The 25,897-nt window shown below is 43.3% G+C and overlaps 2 protein-coding genes across 3 annotated transcripts in view; one reads left to right on the plus strand and one right to left on the minus strand.

Moving 5' to 3' along the window:
- BAG4 (BAG cochaperone 4) overlaps positions 1–8,442 on the minus strand; it is a 61,244-nt gene extending 52,802 nt beyond the window's left edge. For both annotated transcript variants that reach the window (XM_075858804.1, XM_075858803.1), the window contains exon 1: positions 8,234–8,442. In XM_075858804.1, coding sequence (XP_075714919.1) covers positions 8,234–8,401 — 168 coding nt within the window. In that variant the 5' untranslated portion in view covers positions 8,402–8,442. The remainder of the gene's footprint in view (positions 1–8,233) is intronic.
- Positions 8,443–8,887: 445 nt separating this feature from the next.
- On the plus strand, positions 8,888–25,473 carry LSM1 (LSM1 homolog, mRNA degradation associated). The gene is made up of 4 exons (XM_075858805.1): positions 8,888–9,072; positions 16,134–16,202; positions 20,580–20,695; positions 25,056–25,473. The coding sequence occupies exons 1-4, from the start codon at positions 8,901–8,903 to the stop codon at positions 25,224–25,226; spliced, it is 528 nt and encodes a 175-aa protein (XP_075714920.1). The 5' UTR covers positions 8,888–8,900; the 3' UTR covers positions 25,227–25,473.
- The last annotated feature ends 424 nt before the right edge of the window (positions 25,474–25,897 follow it).

The raw sequence follows: 25,897 nt of genomic DNA on the forward strand, positions 1-25,897 counted from the left end.
ATATATCATGTATATAATAGGACTGTTCTCCGGTCTGTATATCAGTGTATAGGACACAGTCTCCGGTGTATATATATCATTTATATAATAGGACTGTTCTCCGGTCTGTATCTCAGTGTATAGGACGCAGTCTCCAGTGTATATATATCATGTATATAATAGGACTGTTCTCCGATCTATATCTCAGTGTATACGACGCAGTCTCCGGTGTATATATATATCATTTATATAATAGGACTGTTCTCCGATCTGTATATCAGTGTATAGGACGCAGTCTCCAGTGTATATATATCATTTATATAATAGGACTGTTCTCCGGTCTGTATCTCAGTGTATAGGACGCAGTCTCCGGTGTATATATATCATTTATATAATAGGACTGTTCTCCGATCTATATCTCAGTGTATAGGACGCAGTCTCCGGTATATATATCATTTATATAATAGGACTGTTCTCCGGTCTGTATCTCAGTGTATAGGACGCAGTCTCCGGTGTATATATCATTTATATAATAGGACTGTTCTCTGGTCTGTATCTCAGTGTATAGGACACAGTCTCCAGTGTATATATATCATTTATATAATAGGACTGTTCTCCGGTCTGTATCTCAGTGTATAGGACGCAGTCTCCGGTGTATATATATCATTTATATAATAGGACTGTTCTCCGGTCTGCATATCAGTGTATAGGATGCAGTCTCCGGTGTATATATATTATTTATATAATAGGACTGTTCTCCGGTCTATATCTCAGTGTATGGGACGCAGTCTCCGGTGTATATATCACTTATATAATAGGACTGTTCTCCGGACTGTATATCAGTGTATAGGACGCAGTCTCCAGTATATATATCATTTATATAATAGGACTGTCCTCCGGTCTGTATATCAGTGTATAGGACACAGTCTCCAGTGTATATATATCATGTATATAATAGGACTGTTCTCTGGTCTGTATATCAGTGTATAGGACGCAGTCTCCAGTGTATATATATCATTTATATATTAGGACTGTTCTCCGGTCTGTATATCAGTGTATAGGACACAGTCTCCGGTGTATATATATATCACTTATATAATAGGACTGTTCTCCGGTCTGTATATCCGTGTATAGGACGCAGTCTCCGGTGTATATATATCATTTATATAATAGGACTGTTCTCCGGTCTGTATATCAGTGTATAGGACGCAGTCTCCAGTGTATATATATCACTTATATAATAGGACTGTTCTCCGGTCTGTATATCAGTGTATAGGACGCAGTCTCCAGTGTATATATATATCATTTATATAATAGGACTGTTCTCCGGTCTGTATATCAGTGTATAGGACGCAGTCTCCAGTGTATATATATCATTTATATAATAGGACTGTTCTCCGGTCTGTATCTCAGTGTATAGGACGCAGTCTCCGGTGTATATATATCACTTATATAATAGGACTGTTCTCCGGTCTGTATCTCAGTGTATAGGACACAGTCTCTGGTGTATATATATATCATTTATATAATAGGACTGTTCTCCGGTCTGTATCTCAGTGTATAGGACACAGTCTCTGGTGTATATATATCATTTATATAATAGGACTGTTCTCCGGTCTGTATATCAGTGTATAGGACGCAGTCTCCAGTGTATATATATCACTTATATAATAGGACTGTTCTCCGGTCTGTATATTAGTGTATAGGACGCAGTCTCCGGTGTGTATATATCATTTATATAATAGGACTGTTCTCCGGTCTGTATATCAGTGTATAGGACGCAGTCTCTAGTGTATATATATCATGTATATAATAGGACTGTTCTCCGGTCTGTGTATCAGTGTATAGGACGCAGTCTCCAGTGTATATACATCATTTATATAATAGGACTGTTCTCCGGTCTGTATATCAGTGTATAGGACGCAGTCTCCGGTGTATATATATCATTTATATAATAGGACTGTTCTCCGGTCTGTATATCAGTGTATAGGACGCAGTCTCCAGTGTATATATATCATTTATATAATAGGACTGTTCTCGGGTCTGTATATCAGTGTATAGGACACAGTCTCCGGTGTATATATATCATTTATATAATAGGACTGTTCTCTGGTCTGTATATCAGTGTATAGGACGCAGTCTCCAGTGTATATATATCATTTATATAATAGGACTGTTCTCCGGTCTGTATATCAGTGTATAGGACGCAGTCTCCAGTGTATATATATCATTTATATAAAAGGACTGTTCTCCGGTCTGTATATCAGTGTATAGGACCCAGTCTCCAGTGTATATATATCATTTATATAATAGGACTGTTCTCCGGTCTGTATCTCACTGTATAGGACGCAGTCTCCGGTGTATATAGATCATTTATATAATAGGACTGTTCTCCGGTCTGTATATCAGTGTATAGGACACAGTCTCCGGTGTATATATATCATTTATATAATAGGACTGTTCTCCGGTCTGTATATCAGTGTATAGGACGCAGTCTCCAGTGTATATATATATCATTTATATAATAGGACTGTTCTCCGGTCTGTATATCAGTGTATAGGACGCAGTCTCCGGTGTATATAGATCATTTATATAATAGGACTGTTCTCCGGTCTGTATATCAGTGTATAGGACACAGTCTCTGGTGTATATATATCATTTATATAATAGGACTATTCTCCGGTCTGTATCTCAGTGTATAGGACGCAGTCTCCAGTGTATATATATCATTTATATAATAGGACTGTTCTCCGGTCTGTATATCCGTGTATAGGACGCAGTCTCCAGTGTATATATATCATTTATATAATAGGACTATTCTCCGGTCTGTATCTCAGTGTATAGGACGCAGTCTCCGGTATATATATCATTTATATAATAGGACTGTTCTCCGGTCTGTATATCCGTGTATAGGACGCAGTCTCCAGTGTATATATATCATTTATATAATAGGACTGTTCTCCGGTCTGTATATCAGTGTATAGGACGCAGTCTCCGGTATATATATCATTTATATAATGGGACTGCTGTACATACCGTTGTTGTAGGTGGGTGCGGTGTGTTTTCGCAGTGTATTTCCTGTACCTTAGACCCATCAGATCGCTGTAAGAACATTTTTGGTGCCAAATTGCTGTGAACAGTGAGAGATGATACAGATCAGCGTGCAGCAACTGATAAGCGTGTCAATATGAGAAACGTTTCATACACATAGAAAAGGTCACTCGCTGGCCTAACAGGCACTTGCTCATAAAATTTACTGCAAGTAAACGTGTTGTAATCGGCTGGTAAACCTAAAAATATGCCCGTGAGCGGTCCGGCTGGATGGTTTAGGGCGGATTCACACACGGCAGATTTCTTTCAGAACTTTCTGTGACAGTCGTCCTATACATGTGAACGGGTTGTTTTTTTCTTCAGCACGCGCATGGATTTCCACAAGATCCAATCAGATGAAATGTCTGCAACAAATTGCCACGTGTGAATATATTCTAAGGGTATATTCACACCGTGAGCTTTATTGCTCTGGTTATCACGGATTTCAGGCAATAGGCAGCGGTTTTTTTAAATAATGCCAAAACCGTGGCATTTTGTTCTGATTTGGGAATAAACCAGCAATTGTCACATAATCGCTATGAGGGGGCAGCTCAGACTGCGGTTTAGTCACCAACTGATGGATTTCAACTTTTCCTGTAGAGTATTCTCATGGTCAATAACTAATGAAAATATATTACGAAAACTAAATGATAAAGAGTCATTATAAAGTGAACCTACACTTTCAAGGGAATCCGCAGTTTAGAGCTACTTTAAAGGGATTGTCCAGTTTAGAAAACCCATTTTCATCCACCCTATTAGGGAATTCTGAGGTAATAAAGGGGGGTCCTCTGCTCAGGATCCTCATCTCTTGGCCAGAGTGGAGCGCGGTTACAAAGAGCGTCTCTCGCTCCGGAGGACCTGTCCTGTATTACACAGACAACTCATTGACATGGACGTACATTGTGTAATGCTTAATTTCCCCTGTGGGGGCACTGCAGGGAAATTGAACACTTGTTGCCAGGTTTCCCCACAGACGATTGCTGAGGGTCTCAGCAGGGGGACACTTTATGATCAGCTTCTTGTGAAGTGGACATTGCCTTTAAAGGCTATGGAAACCGAAGATTTTTTTTTTTTTTTTAAACTAAAACAATGTATCATAGTTTAGTGCAACTTTGTGATTGTTTTTTATTAAAAAAATAATAATACTTTTTGAGAACAGCTTTTATATATCCTGTATACATAGGAGCTGTATCTTGTGCTGAAACCCGAATCCGTCATGTCAGCAGGACTGCCGGCTTCGGTGAGAGCTGGTCCAGCTATTATCGATCACATCTAGGGCCCAGATGGTATTGTTTATATCTAAGTTCATAACTTAGATGTGATCGATAACATGTGGATCCTGCGCGTCAGAGACACCCAGGACCCGCCGTCACCGAAGCCGTCAGTCCCGCTCACCTGATGAATTTGGGTTTCAGCGCAAGATACAGCTGCTCTGTATACAGGATACACAGAAGCTGTACCTCAAATGTAAAACATTTTTTTTAATTAAAAGACAACAATTACAAAGTTGCACTAAACACTATAATACATTGTTTCTGTAGCCTTTAAGGATTACGGTATATAAAAAGGATAGCATAACTAGCAATACCCTAATAATGGAAGGGGGGGGGGGGTAATAGCAAAAAGTCAATAGGATCATTGGAAATTTAAATTCTGACGCCCACCTACAATTTACCCAGGGACCAGATGAAGCCATGAAAACCATCCTATAGTCTGCCGTGATGTCAGGGGTCTGCAAAACTTACTAACACATGCTAAAGTTTTATTAGATGGTTCTTCTTTGAGGACCACTCACTAATATATATATACACAGCGTGGGTTTAAGCTTGCTGCCGAGCTATTGGACAGCTGGATGTCGGGTGCCTGCCAGGGACCCTGGAGAAAAGACAGAAGCGGTTTTCACCGCTACCCTGTACTCACATACACATCACTGTTTCTATTGGTGCCGGTGGTCAGGTGACTGGTCACATGATTGCTGCTGGTTCTGACTAGACAATAGACACTATAAGGGTAAGTTCACACGTAGCGGTAATACTGCGGATTTTCCGCAAACGATTTAACGGTGGAAAATCTGCAGTGTATTACAGTAGCAGCAGAGTGGATGAGATTTGAACAAATCTCATCCACGCGCTGCGCAAAAAAACTTTCATAAAATCGACCCGCGGAGCGGTTTTTAATCCGCAGCATGTCAATTTATGCTGTGGAATCACTGTTTTTTTTGTTGCAGGTTTTTCCCCATCTAATTCAATGGGAAGGTAAAACCTGCAACAAATAGCAAATGATGAAACTCTTGCGGCGGAAAAGCTGCGATTCCACCGCAAAAGAAAAAAAAAAAAAAAAAGCATATACTTACCCAAATCTCTACACTCCTGCATCCAGCTGGGCCTACAGAGATGACGTTTCATTCCACGTAACAAACTTAGTCCCAGGAGGCCGGGCTGCAGGACGTCAGAGAGACGCATCGCCATGACTACAGGTAAGTATGGGCGAAGCTTATTTTTTTTTTTAACCTGCTATTTTCCACAGGGGTCAGTTTCGTTTTTCTGCTGGAATGCCCTGCGGGGACCAGGGTGGACACGCGGTGTACTTTTACGCAGCATATCCACCCAGTGTGAAAAGACCCTAACAGGTCGGAATTCGTATGCAACCGTGCAGCGCCAGTTACAATGGAAACGTAAAGTATAGTTTAAAAAAAATAATAATAATAAAGTCGCCAGTGGTCTTCTCCGACCTTTGAGGGATAGGCCATTATAATAGTAAAAACACAAAAATACATGAAATAAGTACACATAAACAACCAAAAACGCTCCCATTGCCAAACATTATTTTAAGGGTATGTTCACACGTAGTGACCAAAAATGTCTGAAAATCCAGAGCTGTTTTCAAGGGAAAACAGACCCTGCTTTTCAGACGTTTTTTTACCAACTCGCATTTTTCGCAGCGTTTTTCGCGCCGTTTTCGCGGCGTTTTTTACGTCCGTTTTTGGAGCTGTTTTCATTGGAGTCTATGAGAAAACAGCTCCAAAAACGTCCAAAGAAGTGTCCTGCACTTCTTTTGACGAGGCTGTATTTTTACGCGTCGTCGTTTGACAGCTGTCAAACGACAACGTGTAAATAACAGGTCGTCTGCACAGTACGTCAGCAAACCCATTCAAATGAATGGGCAGATGTTTGCCGACGTATTGGAGCCGTATTTTCAGACGTAAAATGAGGCATAATACGCCTCGTATACGTCTGAAATTTGGCCGTGTGAACATACCCTTAGTGTCCTGCACTTCTTTTGACGAGGCTGTATTTTTACGAGTCGTCGTTTGACAGCTGTCAAACGACGACGCGTAAATAACAGGTCGTCTGCACAGTACGTCGGCAAACCCATTCAAATGAATGGGCAGATGTTTGCTGACGTATTGTAGCCCTATTTTCAGACGTAAAACGAGGCATAATACGCCTCGTATACGTCTGAAAATAGGTCGTGTGAACCCAGCCTAACACCGGCCCTGACCCAATTACCCTGAAACAGACATGGAATATATCAAACTTTACGGTAGACAATAAGGGTCACAGATAAAAAGGTTTATTTTTGGGTAACACTATATTATTACCAGAAAAACAAGCTTGCCAGAAAAAAAAAAAATATATGAGCTAAAAAGTAAAACACATTTTTACCTTTTTTTTTTTTTTTTTTTTAACTATGGGCCTTAACCCCCCAGAAAAAAACAACAAAAACACACATGTAACACGCAGCACAGAGACAGGGCGAAGACTCAACCAAACAGCCCCTCGTATCGCATCTTCCCGGACCCCCGTGAGCGTCACATCATTGCAGTAGGATATTGGGGTGAAGTGCGGTCACAGATGAATTTTCACGTATTACAGGGGTTTTCTGGGACTAAACTTTTAATTAGAGGGGTCTGAATGGAGCGGAGCTGCAGTACCAGGTCCAGAATTACAAGCTGTTGTGTCTGGGAAAACACTTAAGGGGCCACAATGCTCCAGCAAGTGCCATGTCCCTTCTGATGATCTGCTGGGCTAAGACCCCCAATTATCAATCATTAATGGTCTATACTAGTGATCTGTCCCCTAGAGTTGAGCAAAGCGGAAAAAACAATGGAGCGTCCACTTGCCAATGCTGTCCATGGTACTGAAACCTCTTAAGTGGCCCATAGACATTTGGGTTATCCAGGATTTGACATTGACAGCCTATCCCACCGCCAGGAGAAAGGCGCAGTATCCGATACCGTGCCGTCTATACGCATGAGGCGGTGTCTGGTACTGCAGCGGAGGGCAACGCTCCCCCTCGTTTTGATAGACTACCTATGTAAAATCCCGGAAAACCCCCTTTAACACCACAATGGCCAATCCCTCGCAACAATACCCGTCATCCTGAGTGCCCAGAGGTGGTGATATAAAAGACGCCATTGAATAATTCACAGCAGACAGAAACACATCATAACTGGTGCCACCTGGCAGCCATTCATGAAGCAGTCTAGACCAAATAGCACCATCATAGGAACACCCAAACTAAATCACAGGCATCATTGTACCCACCACTCAGAATTACCCAGATCGTTCCAACCACATAGCAGAGCCCAAAGTAGTTACTGCCACGACAGTGCCTATAATGTGACAGCCAAGAAAAAGCGACTGCACATGGTCCTACACCGATCTCTGCTCCTCTAGATGGGTTGTGTGCCAGCCGTGCCACCACCCTGGTTCTGCTGAGGCCCAAACACCTTAGATGTGCATCATACATACAGAATAATATAGTAACTGGGTAGTGGGGTAACTACCAGGGCAATACTGACCAGTAACCAGCCATAAATGAATGGCCAACATAATGAAGGGGTCAGACTGGCCAGAATTCTCCCTGCAGGTTGTGTACAGCCGAAACCACCAAGGTAGATCCTGAACAAGTGGGCGGGGTCAGCTGGTGACAAACAGTACAGCCGCCGCAGGAGAAGTCACTGGCACATCTGTCTAGTTATGCAGGAAAACACTCTGATCTTAGGAAAGCTGGGTGGCTACACTTGTAGGAACCCTAATAGCGGCCATATTGGATGTCACCCAGCTTTCCCAGAATCAGGGGTTGTGCAAGGTACGGACATGTATAGTAACAGACTACATCTATCTGATATGCTGTGTATTAAACGGGGCGCAAGCAATACCTGGGTACCGGCAGCTCCTCCCACCTCTTCACCTCCGGCCCAGCTTCTTGTAGTCTCCGGAGGATAATAACCGGCGCCCCAGCCCGAAGTGGCCTCCCCCTGCCGAGACAGCACGTCCCCGGTTGGATAATATCCGCTGCCATCCCCGGGTCTGTGCGTAGTCGACATGAAAGTAGCTGAGTATACAACCAGCCGCGCAAACGGACTCTTACTGCGCAAGCGCGGTACGAAGCATGGCAACCAACAATGAACCAATCACACAGGCAGAGAATAATCATCAGCCAATTAGACTTGAGCCTGCGAAACGTGACACGCCCACTACAGTTTCAAATAGCGAATAGGGAGTAAGGAGAATTATCTGTCACTTTACTTATACGATTCCGCCTTCACTTGTCCTTTATAAGTAGTCTAGCCAATCAAGAGTAGTATATTCTGTCTACGTCAAAATCCCCTTATCAAATCGTTGGCTGTAGGACTTGCGCAGGCGTATTAATAACAAATCATTTCTTGACCGCGCCCACCCATATCATTTAAACCAATCAGTATGCACTAGCTAACTACGCCTATTTAGGACACATCAGTGCCTGTTCTCCAATCAGCGCAATGATAAATCTCAGCTGTGCAACCCTGCCCACTCAGCGGGCTTGGAACGTATGACGTCACTGTAATGCTTATATTTCGCTACCTGTGCGCCGGAGGTTATTTTTTTTCCCAAGATGGCGAAGTTTCCGGTCGGCTGCTTGACGCGGTGTCCGGTGTGAGGTTTTGCCCCAAGCAGGGGGAGGGCGAGAGAATGAATTATATGCCGGGGACCGCAAGCCTCATAGAGGATATTGACAGTCAGTATAGCGCATATATAACCTGCTTTAATGATATGTTGTCGCCTGACTATAGCATATCGTATACATTCTATATTACATGGCTGTATACTATGTGTGTTAAAGCTAGTGTTCGCAACATGTGAAGTAGCCATAGCAACCAGTCACCTGTAGATAAATGATGTTGGAAATGCACCAATCTAGGACATGCAGCGAGTTTCACACAACAGACACCTGCTGTAAGAAAGCTCACGCGTGTGTGAATAGCGTCATATATGATATCATTGGGTATGCGTGCTGTTTGTTGTTTCAATGCACACAGATGAGACGTCTGAATGAGCCCTAAGGGTGCACTTATGTGAGACTATTTTGCCGCTATTTTTGATGTGGTCTTTATTGCGTGGCCAAGAAGTCTCATGTAAATGCACCCTAAGGCTGAGTTCACACAGGGTGGTTATCCTGCATAATAGCGCACAGCATATTTGCCATGTGCGCCACAGGGAATATCAGGTGAAAAACTGCAGCACTTAGCCAGCCGGCTAGCGGCCTGTGATGTTTCATCCCATGTGACCGCCTCTACCTCCTGTGATTGGCTGCAGCAGTCACATGGGGTGAAACGTCATCCCAGGAGGCCGTGCTGCAGGGAGGAACACAGACTTCTGGGTGAGATATATTTTTTTGCGGCGGAATCACTGCGAACCCGCAGCCAAAAAAAGCAACAACTTCTGTTTGTTGTGGGTTTTACCTCCCCATTGAATTCAATGGGGGAAAACTTGCAAAAGAAAAGCATCGTTTACGCAAATACAATTGACCTGCTGCGGAATAAAATTCTGCTCTGGAGGTCCATTTCGGAGTTTTTTCCGCTCCGTATTTACGCAGCGTATGGATGAGATTTGTTTTCTCATGTCCCATTTTTTGACGGCTGGGTTTCCCGGCCCGTCAAAAAATCAGTCGTGTCAATAGCCCCATTTGGGGTCTATTGTTCCTACTGCCGCCGTGTGACGGCCGGGAAACCCTGTCGTGTGCAGAAGGGCTCAGTAAATTCTATGTACAGCACAAAAAAAATACAATTTCTCCTGCAGAAAACAAGGTTTCTGACTGCCATGACAAAAGGTATGGTTCCTGAGTAGCCGAGGCAAAAATGGTAAAATGTAGCTGGTTGTAAACAGGGTTAAAGGCTAAGGATCACCCCCATCATGCCTTACGATGGAGCATAGTTTGAGTATTTCCTGTACTCGCTGGTTTCCCCCTGCAGGATCATGTTTTTTCAGCCAGGAATAGTGGAGGAAGGGAAATGACGACTCCTTATTGGTAGGTGTCGTTTATCAAGGCCTTTTAGCTGTTAATCTGATGAATGAAACTTGTCGTTCCATACTGCCCCCTATGGGCAAGGCTTGGTATGTGAGCAGTAATATCCTGCCTAGGTTATAGCGGTCTTCCTATATATGATGGTATTATTTGACAGTTGTGTTTATTGCTCTGAAGATCACTTGCTGGTACATGTTGTTGGTCCCTGGGTACACACCCCAGACCTGCACCAAGCATTCTCACAGGGGGCACTGCCACCCGAGTATCTGTATATGATCTCCTCTCTGCACTAGGGATGCATCGTAACTTCGATACTGTTTCAATGCCGTGCACCCTCAAATGGTTCAATACCGTTATTTCATGTATTTAGATACTAAACTGTGCGGCCGCATATCTTAGTATAGTAACACATGAATGTATGAGAGTGGGGCTGCAGCTGTGTAACACAGCCATTGTCCCGCTCCTGAGAAGAGCGCGCGTGGTCCGCATGAGAGGATACGACCAGCGCTGCACTGAAGACAGAACATGGTGGGCGCACTGTAAAACACCCCCCACGTTCTTTCCTCGGTGCCTGCCCCACCGCTCATTAGTGCACCGCCGGCCGCATCACCTCATGCTGACCACACACACACTTTGTCAGGAGCGGGGCAATGACTGTATTACACACGGAGATATAGATCTATGCCAGTGCATTAAAGTTTAAAAGTAAAGTAAAAAATAAATAAATTAAGTCATGTTAACCCCTTCCCGCACCTTGGTGTAAATGCACGTACAGGTGAGCAGTAACTTCGCGCACCTGGGCGTGCAGTTACGTCCGCGCTTTAACAGTGCTCTACGCCGCAGCGGCAGTTAACTGTGGAGGGTGTCTGCCCTGCTCTCCCCGTCACCGCTGAAATCACGAATTAACCTCTTCGATGCGGTGGTGGATTGCGATCTCCGCATTGAAGAGGTTTAGAGCAGGTTGGCAGCCCCCCACATGCATTTGCAGGGGGCTGGCGAACCTTGTCACGGCAACCGGAGGCCAGACAATGGCCTCCGGGCTGCCATGTACGGAAGTTGGCAGCCCTCGTAGGGCTGGTCCTCGTAGGCTTCCTGTCAGTGACAGGCGTTTTGCATGCGCAAAAGGTACATCAAAGCTCCGTGTGTCAGCCACGTATGATGCGTGGCTGCGTGATTTTCGCGCAGCCGCCATCATTATGACACTCTGTATGTTTGTAAACAGAAAAGCACATGGTGCTTTTCTGTTTTCATTCATAGTTTTTACTGCTGTTGCGCGAATCACGCGCGTCACACGGAAGTGCTTCCGTGTGCTTTTCACGCACCCAATGACTTCAATGAGTGTGTGATGCCGGAACAACGCCCAAATAAAGGACATGCCGTGATTTTCACGCGCCTCGCACGAACCTATGTTAGTCTATGGGGCCGTTCAGACAGTCCTTGATTTTCACATAGCGTGTGCCCGCTGCGTAAAACTCACGGCATGTCCTATATTTGGGCGTTGTTCCGGCATCACGCACCCATTGAAGTCATTGGGTGCGTGAAAATCACGCGCAGCACACGAAAGCACTTCCTTCATTTCTTTTTCTAAACATCAAAACCGCGTGTCATAAGGATGGCATATGCGCGAAAATCACACAGCTACACACCATTCACTGATGACACACGGATCTGCAACGCACACGTTCGTGTTAATTCCTTAGGGTATGTTCACATGCTTAGCAAAATACGTGTGAAAGTGAAAACCGCTCCTGATCTTCAGACGTTTTTGTAACAACTCTCGTTTTTCGCTGCGTATTTTACAGCCGTTATTGGAGCGGTTTTTCAATGGTCAATGAAAAATGCCTCCAAAAAATGTCCCAAGAAGTGACATGCTCTTTTTCGCGGACGTCTTTTTACGTGCCATATTTTGACAGCGACGCGTAAAATTAAGCTTCGTGGGAACCGAACATCGTAAATCCCATTGCAAGCAATGGGCAGATGTTCGGAGACCTAATGGTGCCGTTTTTTCAGGCGTAAACAGCCCGAATTACGTCTGAAACCACTGCGTGTGAACATACACTAAGAACACATTACACTACGTGTGTAGTGTAATGTATTCCAGCAGCGATCAGAGCTGCAAGTCTAAATGTCCACTAGTGGGACAAGTAAAATAAGAGTTTAAAAAAGAATAAAAATGTTTTCAAAAAAGTGTAAAAATAAAAGTTATAAGTTAATTAAACCAACACTGCTTTTTTTCCTATAAGTCTTTCATTATAGGAAAAAAGTGAACACGTTAAAAGTACACATATTTGCAATCACCGCGTTCGTAACAACCCCAACTATAAAACTAATATTTTTCCCGCACGGTGAACACCGTAAAAAAATAATTCAAGAACCACTATTTTTTGGTCACCACTCCTCCCAAAATATAGAATAAAAAGTGATCAAATGTACCCCAAAATAATACCAATAAACTACAACCCGTCCCGCAAAAAACAAGCCCTTACACAGCTTTTTTTACTGAAAAATAAAAGTTACGGCTCTCAGAATATGGGGACACAGAAAATAAATAATTTTATAAAGAAGTGATTTTATTGCGCAAACGCTGCAAAACATAAAAAACCCTATATACATATGGTATCGCTGTAATCGTATCGACCTGCAGAATAAAGTAAAATGGTCATTTATAGCGCACTGAACTCCAGGGGCTTTGCAAATGAAACATGGCACCCAAAAACTATTCCAGCTAAATTTGAGCTCCAAATAGCGCCCTTACCTTCTAAGCCCCGCTGTGGGTTAGAAAAGCAGTTTACCACATATGGCATATTTCCGTAATCGGAGAAATAGTTTTACAAATGTTGGGGTGCTTTTTCTCCTTTATTCCTTGTAAAAATTAAAAATGGCTAAGTTTTTTCAGAAAAGTTGATTTTTACCTTTACAGAATAATTCCAATGAATTTAGCAAAACTGTGTGGTCAAAATGCTAACTTTACCCCTAGAAAAATTACTTGAGTGTAATTTTCAAAATGGGGTCGCTTTTTGGGTGTTTCCAGTATTTTGGTCCCTCCAGTGCATTGTAAACGTGACACGACACTGAAAACTATTTTCGCAACATCAGAAATCCAAAATCCAAATGGCGCTCCTTCCCTTCTGAGCCCTGCTATTGGTCCAAACAGCCGTTTATTACCACATATGGGGTATAGATATAATCGGGAGAAATGGCTTTACATATGTTGGGGTGTTTCCCCTTTATTCCTTGTAAAAATTAAACATTTCTACGATTTTTCAGAAAAAAAGTAAACTTTTCATCTTCACATACTAATTTAAATAAATTTAGCAAAAAAACTGGGCTCAAAATGCTAACTATACCCATAGATAAATTCCCTGAGGGGTGTAGTTTCCAAAATGGGGTTGCTTTTGGGGCTCTTTACTGTTTTGCACCACAAGACCTATTCAAACCTAACATGGTGCCTAAAATATCTTCTAAAAAAATGGAGGCCCCAAAATCCTCTAGGTGCTCCTTTGCTTCTGAGGCCTCTGTTTCAGTCCATTATCACACTAGGGCCACATGTGGGATATTTCTAAAAACTGCAGAATCTGGGCAATAAATATGGAGTTGTTTCTCGGGTAAAACCTTCTGTGGTACAGAAAAAAAAATTATTTGTAAATTTCACCTCTACTTTGCTTTAATTCCTGTGAAACGCCTAAAGGGTTAAAACACTTTCTGAATGCTGTTTTGAATACTTTGAGGGGTGCAGTTTTCAAAATGGGATGATTGATGGGAACTTTCTAATATGTAAAGCCACAACTGAACTGGCCCCTGTTAAAATAGCCTTTTGCCATTTTCTTGAAAATGTGAGAAATCGCTGCTTAAAGGAACAGTGTCATCACAAATTATTTTTTTATATGTTAAAGATGTTAGTGCTTTATTAAAAACGTTTATATTCATTTGTGTGTTTGTGTTTTACTTTTTCTTATTTTTACACTTTTTCTTCCCTATGGGGGCTGCCATTTTTTGTTCCATTTCTGTCTGTGTCGATTAACGACACATACAGACATGGAATACGGCAGCCACAGTCCCATAGGGACTGCGGACGGCTCCCGTCCCATTGACTTCAGTGTACGGCGTCTGTGTGGGAACTGCGCATGCGCCGCTCCCACACAGTCCAATTCGAAATTGGCGCTGTCCGGCGCCATTTTCCTGTGGACCGGAAGTCGCGGCCGGACAGTAATATTACTACTTCCGGTCGCGGCTTCCGGATTTGTGCACTTGGACCTGCGGCAGCAAATGGAGCGGACGGGCCGGAGGGAGCCGCGGCGGCAGGAGCAGGTAAGAGATTTCAATGTTTGTGTGTGTTTACTACTGTATGTAAACCTACTACACTGTGTGTTAGCTCAAAAAATGGCGACACACAGTGTAGGAGGTTACACCGTTCAAACCCCTCGTTTATCCCGGCACTAGCCAGGATAAAGGAGGGGGGGATGCTGAGAGCTCACTAGAGCGAGGGCTTTTAACCCAATGTTGCAATGCTGCAATTTTGGGAATAGCTCCATCTAGTGACCAAAAATGAGTAGTATTATAAATTTTGAATTAATTTATAATATTTCCTGACTCGTGAAAAAAATAAAAAAAATTTGAACAATGTTTAATCACCCACACACTAAATGTTTAATTTAAAAAAAAACAACATGTTTTTCTGGCAACACATTCCCTTTAAGTTCTAAGCCTTGTAACGTCCTAGAAAAATAAAAGAATGTTTAAAAAAAAACGATGCCAACATAAAGTAGACATATGGGGGATGTGAAATAGTAACTATTTTGTGTGGTTTTGCTATCTGTTTTACAAGCAGACATTTTAAATGTAGAAGGAAGGCTTCTTTGCAGCTTGTGATGGGCTAGGACCGGGCTGTACTTTCATATACATCATATACACAATCCTATACGTTTTGCATGATTTTGAAAACCCTGTTTTATTAGCCAGAGTGGCTACAAAGCACATCTGTTGCTGCAGGACCTGCCATGTCCTTGCATTAAGAACAACCCATTGATTTAAATGACGACTGTTATGCTTCATTTCTCCTGTGGTGGCACTGCAGGGACATTAAACACTTGCTGCCAGGTCCTCCCTCAGATAACAGCTGATCATTGTGGATCACACTTTTTTTTTTTTTATGCTGTGACTGATTTTAAGAGTGAAATCTCACAGGCGAATCTTCGTCTTATAACACGTTGCATTTTTTATTTTTTTTTAATCCCACTCACCACTGTGTAATGTCCACACGCTGACCTGGGTTATTGCTGCTTACAGATGAGGGTTTTACTATTGTATCAGTCTAGAAAATCCTCTGAGCCCCGATACGTTTTGCCTGCACTTTTACGTTGTAGTGAACTATCAGGCAGGATTTCATATTTAGCTAAAGCCCTGCTCACGTCTGCGTTAGAGGCTTCATGAGACCTCCGTCCCAGATTCCGCAAAAAATACCGTAAATAGCAAGGCATGCTGTGCTATTGTTTCTGGTAAATCCACGGACCCCCTGACGGAACACATTAAAGCCAATGGTTTCTGTCAGGCGCTGGTTGTCTCCGTGGCTCAACGGACCCTGCACTTCCAGCATATTTGTTCTGTTTCTCTGATGGAGCAGAAGAGAATGCTGAACACAGATGTGAATAGGGTCTTAGATTGCCTGCAATAGACCAGGCCAGTGTTTTCTACCCAGGGATTCATGTTCAATCACTTGGTGGTTTTCCTCTATTAATGAACACAATTCTGACTATAAATGTTTCTTTTTGTTTTAGAAAAACACTTGGTCTTACTCCGAGATGGGAGAACTCTTATTGGTTACTTGAGAAGCATTGACCAGTTCGGTGAGTGGGTTTCCTTTCCTTCGACTCTTGACTTCATATTCATAGTCGCCCCCTACTGTTCAGTGCAATTATTTTCAGCTGATATTTGGTTCTATAATGTTTATAGGCATAAGCTGCGTGACATCCAATACACCTGCTGTAAGACTTTGTAGTGGTTGTTCAGCATTTCTAGGCAGCTGAAATGGTAATTTACCCATAAAAAGTACCACTCTTGTCCAGTGCTCTTGGGTTGTCTGTTGCAGCTCACTACATGAATGCTGCAATACCAGATACAGCCAGTATACAAGAGTGGTGCTGTTCTGGAGGAAAAAGATGCCCACCTCGTACAAAACCTTGACCGATGTTTTGACCTTTCTGTGGCATTGTCTGCTCCCACAATCTTCATGTGACACTTTGATGCGTTCTAGTCTCTTGTGTTGCATACCACATTTAATGAGCGCTGTGTATACGATAGAGTAAGTGGCAGTGCCATCTCCTCTATGGCACCTGCTATTACATGATTACTCAGCAGCTCAGACACAGGGCCAGCACTGGTAGTCTTGGATCCAGCATAGTTGCGGTAGTCCTGTAACTTATCTCCACCCAGTTACATGGACCTGCGGTACCTTCCTCTATCACTGGGTGGCAGCAGTGTAGCTGGCACGGTTTCCATCCTGCATGAAAATGGTTCATCACGATCAAGAGTGTAAAGTCTTCACTTGGGCAGGTGCACATGGGGTGACCTATTGTGTGACAAACTACCCATGTAACTTCATATCACCCCCCTGTAATGTGCGGAGGTCTGGTCATACTGTACAATAGGTCTTGTGTTGCTGTTGTAAATGCCTTGATTTCTCCCCTCATTAAATGCGGTTATGTTTGCTGGAACAGCCACTACGTGCCACAATAGTTGCAAAGATTAGACTATTTTCCCCAAATTTCTCCTATTATCTGAAATATTGGGAAGTTTTTGGCAGACCGTTTTAGCCTTAGTAAATGTCCACCTTTTAGCGTTCATTTTTTTCATCTAAACCGGTCAAATTCTGTACAGATTTCTTAAGTATATATTTTGTTATGGGTCCGAGCTTCATTTTTCTTATGCAGAGCTTAAAATCCCCTATATAGATCTGACGTTAAAGGGAATCTGTCAGCAGTTCTAAATCCTCAAAACTGCTGACCGCACGATATAGAGGGGAGGGCAGTGTAACAAAACCATGTCCCTTTAAATGCCATTCAGGGCTGTGGTCACAAATGCCACTGAGGCGGCCCTTTTTTTATTTTTTTATTTTTTCTCAGTCCAAAGTTTATTAGCAAGAATACATTGACAGTCAGAACAACTGTATCAGCATCATATACCGCATTTCCAACTGAGGCGGCACCTTGATGTTAAAGGGCTCTCTGCACTAAAAGTGGCCAGCCCCACTCCTGCTCTGATTGGCGGCGCTAGCGGGCTCCTAATTGGATGCTAGAGCCACCACTTAGAGGGGAGGGGCTCACAGCGTTCAGTGCAGAGTCCGGAGCACTTGAACATAAAGGGGCTGCCTCTGACATTTGCGACTTGCTCCAAGGAGCTTTAAAATATTCATTTCTCGGTCATGCAATGCTGACCGATTCCCTTTAAAGGGGTATCTAATTCTTAAAAATTGATGGCTTATACTTGGCATAGACAGGTAATATTAGATCGGTGGGGGTCTGACTCCCGGCACCTCCCAGCTTATTGGCTGTTTTAACCCATCCATTGTTTGCACGGCTCCGTACTTTTAGTAGTGCATTGTAATACCAAGCATGCCTCTACTAAAAGTACCAAGCTCAGCCTAGTAAACCACTTTAAAATTATTGTTGCCTGGAGCCGCCACTGGAAGGAGCGGACTGCAGATTTTTACTATGGATTTTGATGTATTAATAGTATGCAGTGAGCTCCCCCTACTGGTGGCTGCAGGAAAACAGAACTTTATCACTTCAAGTCTTTAGTGATTTTTTTTTTTTTTTATTCCCCCTGGGCATGGCTCCTGTTTGAAAAGTGCACCTAGTAAAAACTAGGGCATGTAGTCCTCTTATCAAGCACATTGTTGCCTAACTATCCCCTCCAGCCCCGGCTGCCGTTATGTCACATGACTTCCCGATTCCTACAGCATCTGCTGTGTAAAGTTACTTTCACTATGCATTCCTATGAGATGCTTAGTGTGTCTTATAGGAGTCATGTAACATAACAGCGGTCGGGATCGGAGGAGATTGTCAATGGGCCCAGTAATAGGATTTCTGCCCTACCTTTCACAAATTATACTTTCCAAGCGGGGGCTATTATTAAAAAAAAAAAAAATCACGAGTATTCCTTTAAGGCTGTTAATGTTTTTCTTCCCTATATTCTACCCCATGTACTTGAACAGTGTTCCTTTTACTTGTAGCATACACCAGCTTATTTTACATGAAAGATACACTGCTGATATTAATAATTTAGGCAAATGCCTGTAGGGAAATTCTAGTTCTTGCTGAAACAAACATTTGTTATGCAAAGACCCACTCTCCGTTTATACAAGCAAATGACTTACTGTATAGTAATGGCTTCTCCAGATCTTACGGACGAGGTCATCTTTATTGGCTAGGTTAACGACTTAAAGAGGCTCTGTCACCACATTATAAGTGCCCGGTCTCCTACATAATCTGATCGGCGCTGTAATGTAGAGAACAGCAGTGGTTTTTATTTTGAAAAACTATCATTTTTGAGCAAGTTATGAGCAACTTTAGATTTATGCTAATGAGTTTCTTAATGACCAACTGGGCGTGTTTTTACTTTTTACCAGCTGGGTGTTGTACAGAGGAATGTATGACGCTGACCAATCAGTGACCAATCAGCCTCATACACTTCTCATTGTTCCAGCCCAGCTTCTTTCCCTGCACAATCACACTGTGCTGTGGATCATGTGGGCTGGAACAATGAGAAGTGTATGAGGCTGATTGGTCAGCGTCATACACTTCTCTGTACAACGCCCAGTTGGTAAAAAGTAAAAACACGCCCTGTTGCTCATTAAGAAACTCATTAGCATAAATATAAAATTGCTCATAACTTGCTCAAAAATGATCTTTTGTCAAAATAAAAATCACTTATCTGCATTACAACGCCGATCAGATTATGTAGGAGACAGGGCACTTATAATATGGGGACGGAGCCTCTTTAACATAGAGGCATCTGTAGAATAAGCTGATGTGTAGTTTTGTCACCTTCTTACTAACATTGTTTATCAAGAACTAAGGCACAGATGGATGACTTGCCTTGCTGTTCTCCTGAGACGCATAGGAATGGAGCAGAGATGTGCATGCTCGGCCACCGCTCCATTCATTTCTATGGGGCTGCCGCAGATAGCGGAGTGGTGGCTGACGATGCGCGCTACCACTCCATTCCTATGGGGCTCCCAGGAACGGCAAGGTAAGCCTGATTTCGTGAGCAGTGGGGTCCCAGCGTTTGAACCCCATCAATCAGATATTTGTCACCTATCCTGTGGATAGGTGATAAATAATAATTATGGGGAAAACCCATTTAAGCATCAGACTACACAAAGTTTGTTTTGTAGCCTGTTACCATGGAGATACATAGGTCTGCATTAGAGATGTAAAACTATATTTAATTATTTTTTTTAAACAGAAAAAAAGATGCTTCCCTTTTTTAGAACTTTTACACACCAAAAAAAAATCTAAACTTCCAAGTAGTTCTACAGGGCGTAAAGTTGCAAACTTTGATATGCGTCATAGATATCCGAAGATAACTAAAGAGGTGCCCCCCCCCCCCTCTTCAGTAGAAATCGAACATTTGCTCAAAGCAGTAAGGTGTCATTGAGTATAGAGGAATCTGTGATTCTAGATCTGTTCAGAATGAGCTGTGGCAGTGTCTTGGGCAGAGAAAGATGGTGCTGCCTGATCTTTGCTCACATACATTCGTTAAGCAATAGAGGTTGGATGTTTGTTCTTTGGCAGGAAGGTTTTACAGATAAATGTGGGTTCTCTTCTGGGTTGCAGTCATGGGTGAAGTAAAAAAAATTATTGCCCTTAAAGGGGGTTTTCTAGGTTTGAGAAAAAATCTATAACTCTGTTCACACTGCTGTCGGAGCCTGCTTCACTGTTCCATCACATTTGACAGCAAGAACAAGACAGCATGCAGCGCGATTAATGTCCAAATCACACTCTATTATAAGGCGATGGGATCGGTCATACGACAGGTCTAGCGTAGCGGTTACGCTTATTAACAGATATAACAGTAGCCATAGTCTCTCTCCTGGAATCTGCTTTAAAATGAGAGGAAAGGAGATTTTCTTCCAGTGTCTTCTGCTTTAGCTATGGTTGGCAGCTGCTAACCATTGGACAGATGATCTGAACCCTCACCCATACTTTTCTTACCTCTCTTAGCTAATCTTGTTCTACACCAGACTGTGGAGAGGATACACGTTGGGAAGAAATATGGAGATATTCCCAGGGGGATTTTTGTTGTACGAGGAGAAAACGTGGTTCTTCTTGGAGAGATAGTAAGTAATGAAAGTGGTTAACAGCAGCATCTGTCACAACATTGGCCTGCTAAATAAAGTAGGCTGGGGATCCAGGGCGACAAGTCATGGTAAAATCTTAGGGTGATCATGCCATGACTCCAGTGTTTCTCTATGGTAAGTCATATAGCACCATGTGTCTTTGACAAAGAATCCAACCTGGTAGGTGACACCATGGCGCTCTCAGCTCAATGTTATAATGGACGTGAGATTGTTGCCCATTTGTGGGTTATATAAATGTTGTATAATGGTTATTATTGAGTAGCAGAGAAATGACTTGATGCCGTCTTTAACTGCTGAATTTAATGTCTGCCTCCTACTTATAGTACAGACGGTACAATGCTTTGTGTCAACTGTTCTAAGCAGATTCAAACAAATTACATCAGTTACCCCCAAGGTATGATCCTACTTCTATTCTGCCTACTAAAAGCACCCCCTGAAGGCTGGGCATGTACCCCCTGAAGGCTGGGCATGTACCCCCTGGAGTACACGTTTAAACCTAGGTTTCAGATGACTTCACCTACAGAAGATGAAGTTGCTTACTCAGGCACCAGTATAGGGGAAGTTCACACTGGGTGTGTATGCTGTGGAGAAGTTCGGAGCGTATACGACCCAGACCATGCAGGGAAAGTTGCCCAAATACTCTAACCAAATGGTGTATGTATGTCAGCTGGAAAACAGCCCTTACAACTTAAAGGGGCTTTTTTTTTTTTTTTTTTTTTTTTTTCTTTTAACCTGCGGAATTTGCTGCAAAATCGAAGTGTAATTGCAGCATGTTTATTTAACATTGCTTTTGTTGTGGAATTTGACTTCTCCATTGAAAGCAATGAGGAAATTCTGCAACAAATGTGCAGTTGAATCGCAGCATAAATTGACATGCAGCAGATTTATGTTTTGCACCACAGGGCAATTTATGCGCATATTCTGTGCGCAATTTTTCTTGCAGCATGTGGTTGAGATATGTTCAAATCTCATCCCCTCTGCTGATACTGTATTATGCTGTGGATTTTCCACCCGCAAATCTAAATGGAAAATATGCAGCGTATGCTCCAAACGCTCTTGAGGTTGGCTGGAAGTGGCAACTATTCCGTGTTTTTTTTTTTGTTTTTTTTTAACCGGTGCTTTATCTGGCTTCGTGAACCCCTCTACACCTATTTCCTTATGATGCTGGAATTCCCCATGTTGAAGTAGTGGCGTAGTGCCTAATGTCTGTGCATTGCACATGGAGCCTATACTTTTTATTTTTTCCCAAGAATTTGCACTTTTTTTATTTAGCAGATTTACTTTGGGGGAACATAAGGACTTGCTTAATGCCAGCATTGAGACCTAGGCATCACATCCAGGGTCTAAGCCAGACAACCGCTTTAAGGTTTATACTCCAATATAAGAAAGCCTGTCCTTTTCCTAAGATGAAAGCATCACTTTAAGGGGTTCTCTGCTTTACAGTCTTTTTGTTAGACTGGCTCCCTGACACAAAACACTACTTTTTAGCAGCAGCATCTAAGAGATTAAGTGATCCTGACTGTTGCAATAGGTTGTCAGCTGTGTTATGTGAATGTACATTGGCAAGGGGTTAAAACTAGTACTCTTGGATCTCTACTTTAAAGAGGCTCTGTCACCACATGATAAGTGCCCTGTCTCCTATATAAGGAGATCGGCGCTGTAATGTAGGTGACAGCAGTGCTTTTTATTAAAAAAAACGATCTTTTTTCACAACGTTAGGAGCGATTTTGGTTTATGCTAATGAGCTTTCTTAATGCCCAAGTGGGCGTACTTTTACTTTCGACCAAGTGGGCGTTATACAGAAAAGTGCATGACGCTGACCAATCAGCATCATGCACTCCTCTCCATTCATTTACACTGCACTAGCGATATAGATATATCACTATGTGCAGCCTCATACACAAGCCCTAACATTACTACAGTGTCCTGATAATGAATACACATGAAATCCAGCCTGGACGTCATGTGTACTCAGAATCCTGACACTTCTGAATCTTTTTTTGTGAGATTCCGGCAAGTGAAACCAAATCTCGCGAGATCACGGAGCTAAACGAGATTTTCTTTCACTTGCCGGAATCTCACAAAAAAAGAGTCAGAAGTGTCAGGATTCTGAGTACACATGACGTCCAGGCTGGATTTCATGTGTATTCATTATCAGGACACTGTAGTAATGTTAGGGCTTGTGTATGTAGCTGCACATAGTATTATATCTATATCTATATCGCTAGTGCAGTGTAAATGAATGGAGAGGAGTGCATGATGCCGATTGGTCAGCGTCATGCACTCCTCTGTACAACGCCCACTTGGTCGAAAGTAAAAGTACGCCCACTTGGGCATTAAGAAAGCTCATTAGCATAAACCAAAATCGCTCCCAACGTTGTGAAAAAATTGTTCTTTAAATAAAAAGCATTACGGTCACCTACTTTACAGCGCCCATCTCCTTATGTAAGAGATAGGGCACTTATAATGCGGTGACAGTCTCTTTAAGCCCTCATGCGCACAAACTTATTTTTCTCCTTCCGTAAATACTGGCGTAAATACGGGTCCGTGGTCACATGTATTCGATCCGTATTGCACCAGTATTTGCGGGCACGTTTTCGCTGCAAAATTGCACTGCACTAATCGGCAGCCCCTTCTCACTATCCGTGCAGGATAGAGAGAAGGGACAGCCCTTTCCGCAGTAAAAGAAATTCATACTTACCCGGCCGTTGTCTTGGTGACGCGTCCCTCTTTCGACATCCAGCCCGACCTCCCTGGATAACGCGGCCGTCCATGTGACCACTGCAGCCTGTGATTGGCTGCAGCGGTCACATGGGCTGAACAGTCATCACAGGAGGCCGGACTGGTGGAAGAAGCAGGGAGTTCTGGGTAAGTATGAACGTTTTTTAGTTGTTGTTTTTAAAACACTATCTATATTGTGATCTGTAGTTTCTGTCCAGGGTGCTTAAACAGTTACTGCCGATCGTTTAACTCTCTCAGCACCCTGGACAGTGACTATCCCCTGACGTCGCCTAGCAACGCTCCTGTAATTACGGGTGCACACACAGTCACCCGTAATTACGGGAGCCCCATAGACTTCTATGGGCCTGCCCATACCGTAATTACGGCCTAAAATAGGACATGTTCTATATTTTTCAACGGCCTGGGCACCTTCCCGTAAGCATACGGGGAGGTACCCGTGGCCAATAGAAGTCTATGGGCCCGTGATTACAGGCGTTTTTACGTTCGTGTGCATGGGGCCTAAGGAAACAGCCGGGCGTTTTTTAAGGGACTGCAGAATTCTCACTGTTAGGCCTAATTTACACGAGCGTAATATACGCGCGTGCTTTTCACGCGTGTCGTACGCACCTATATTACTCTATGGGGCAGTGCAGACAGTCCGTGAGTTTTGCTCAGCGTGAGTGCGCTGAAAAAAACTCACGACATGTTCTATAATCGTGCGTTTTTTGCGCATCACGCACCCATTGAAGTCAATGGGTGCGTGAAAACCACGAAGGTCGCACGGAAGCACTTCCGTGCGAACTGCGTGATTCGCGCAAGAGCTGTCAAACTGAATGTAAACAGAAAAGCACCACGTGCTTTTCTGTTTACAAACATCCGAACGGAGTGTCTTAGACATGAGCGAACCGAACTTTACCGGGTTCGGCCGAACTAGTTTTGACCGAACCCGGCAGGAGACAGTCACTGTGCAGGGTGCTGAAAGAGTTAAACTGGTTCAGCACCGTGGACAGTGACTTCCGATTCCAATATACGTGAACGTGTAAAAAAAAAAAAAAAAAAAAAAAAAAAAGTTCTGACTTACCGATAACTCCCGGCTTCTTCCTCCAGTCTGACCTCCCGGGATGACAATTCAGTCCAAGTGACAGCTGCAGCCAATCATAAGCCAAGCACAGGCTGCAGCGGTCACATGGACTGCCGCGTCATCCAGGGAGGTGGGGCCAGATGTCAAGAGAGGCGCGTCACCAAGGACGCGTCACCAAGGCAACGGCCGGGAAGTTCTCGGTACGTGCGAACCTCTTTTTTTTTTTTTTTTTTTAAAACAGGTTACTCGATATGGTGATCGGAATTCACTGTCGAGGGTGCTGAAAGAGTTACTGCCGATCAGTTAACTCTTTCAGCACCATGGACAGTGACTGACGTCGACTAGCCTCATCTCTATGATGGCGGCTGCGCGAAAATCACGCAGCCGCGCATCATACACGGATGACACACGGAGCTGTCAAGTGTCTTTTACGCGCGCAAAACTCACACGCTCGTGTAAATGAGGCCTTAAATGAGGACTACAGAGTCTGAATACAAATGCTTAGTCTAAATCCTTGCGCTTGTTGTGCCCCTACAGGACCTGGAGAAGGAGAGCGACACACAATTACTTCAAGTCTCCATTGAGGAGATCTTAGAGGAACAGCGTGTGGAACAGCAAAGCAAACAGGAGGCGGAGAAGATGAAGGTGCAGGCCCTGAAGGAGCGAGGCCTGTCCATTCCTCGAGCAGACACCCTGGATGAGTACTGAACTCTTGAGTGGACCATGACTGTCCACGCTTCCCAGAGACATCCCAGGGGGATTACTTTGCGTTTTGCCTTTTTTCTGTTTGGACTTGTCTGCTGCAGCCGCACTGTATGAATTATGGTTTATATGTATGAAATGAATTTGGTTGCAAGTAATAATGATACCAAGCTGATGGCGCTTATGTTCCACAATGATAAGGGGCGGACGCCCCATTAAAGATTTCATTTTTTTTGGCAGGTTTATTTTTTAATCTATGGGCTGCGTCTCTTTATTATACCAGTGGGTTGTACGAATTTGTGTTTTTTTTGTTTTTCTTCCCTGAGGAAAAGCCTACAGGAAAACCAGCCTCTTCACCTTCACTGCAATTTGAAAATAAAATCCAGTGAGCCAAAGAACATGAGTCAAAAGAATAAAACACCAAACAAAACGTGCTGGATTGCGTTTAACCCCTTCCCGCGATTGGGCGTAACTGTACGTCCGAAATCAAAGTGATTTCCCGCAGACAGGCGTACAGTTACGCCCTGCAGATAAAGCGAGCACAGGAGCTGTGCGCGCTTTATCTTCAGCGGCTGTCAGCTGTTATACACAGCTGACATGCCGCTGCGATGGCTGTTACCGCCGATCGCAGCCATTTAACCCCTTCAATGCGGCTGTCAATGATGTCCGCCGCATTG

This window comes from Rhinoderma darwinii, chromosome 3, assembly GCF_050947455.1.
Source record: "Rhinoderma darwinii isolate aRhiDar2 chromosome 3, aRhiDar2.hap1, whole genome shotgun sequence".
In the NCBI taxonomy this organism is placed as follows: Eukaryota; Metazoa; Chordata; class Amphibia; order Anura; family Rhinodermatidae; genus Rhinoderma; species Rhinoderma darwinii.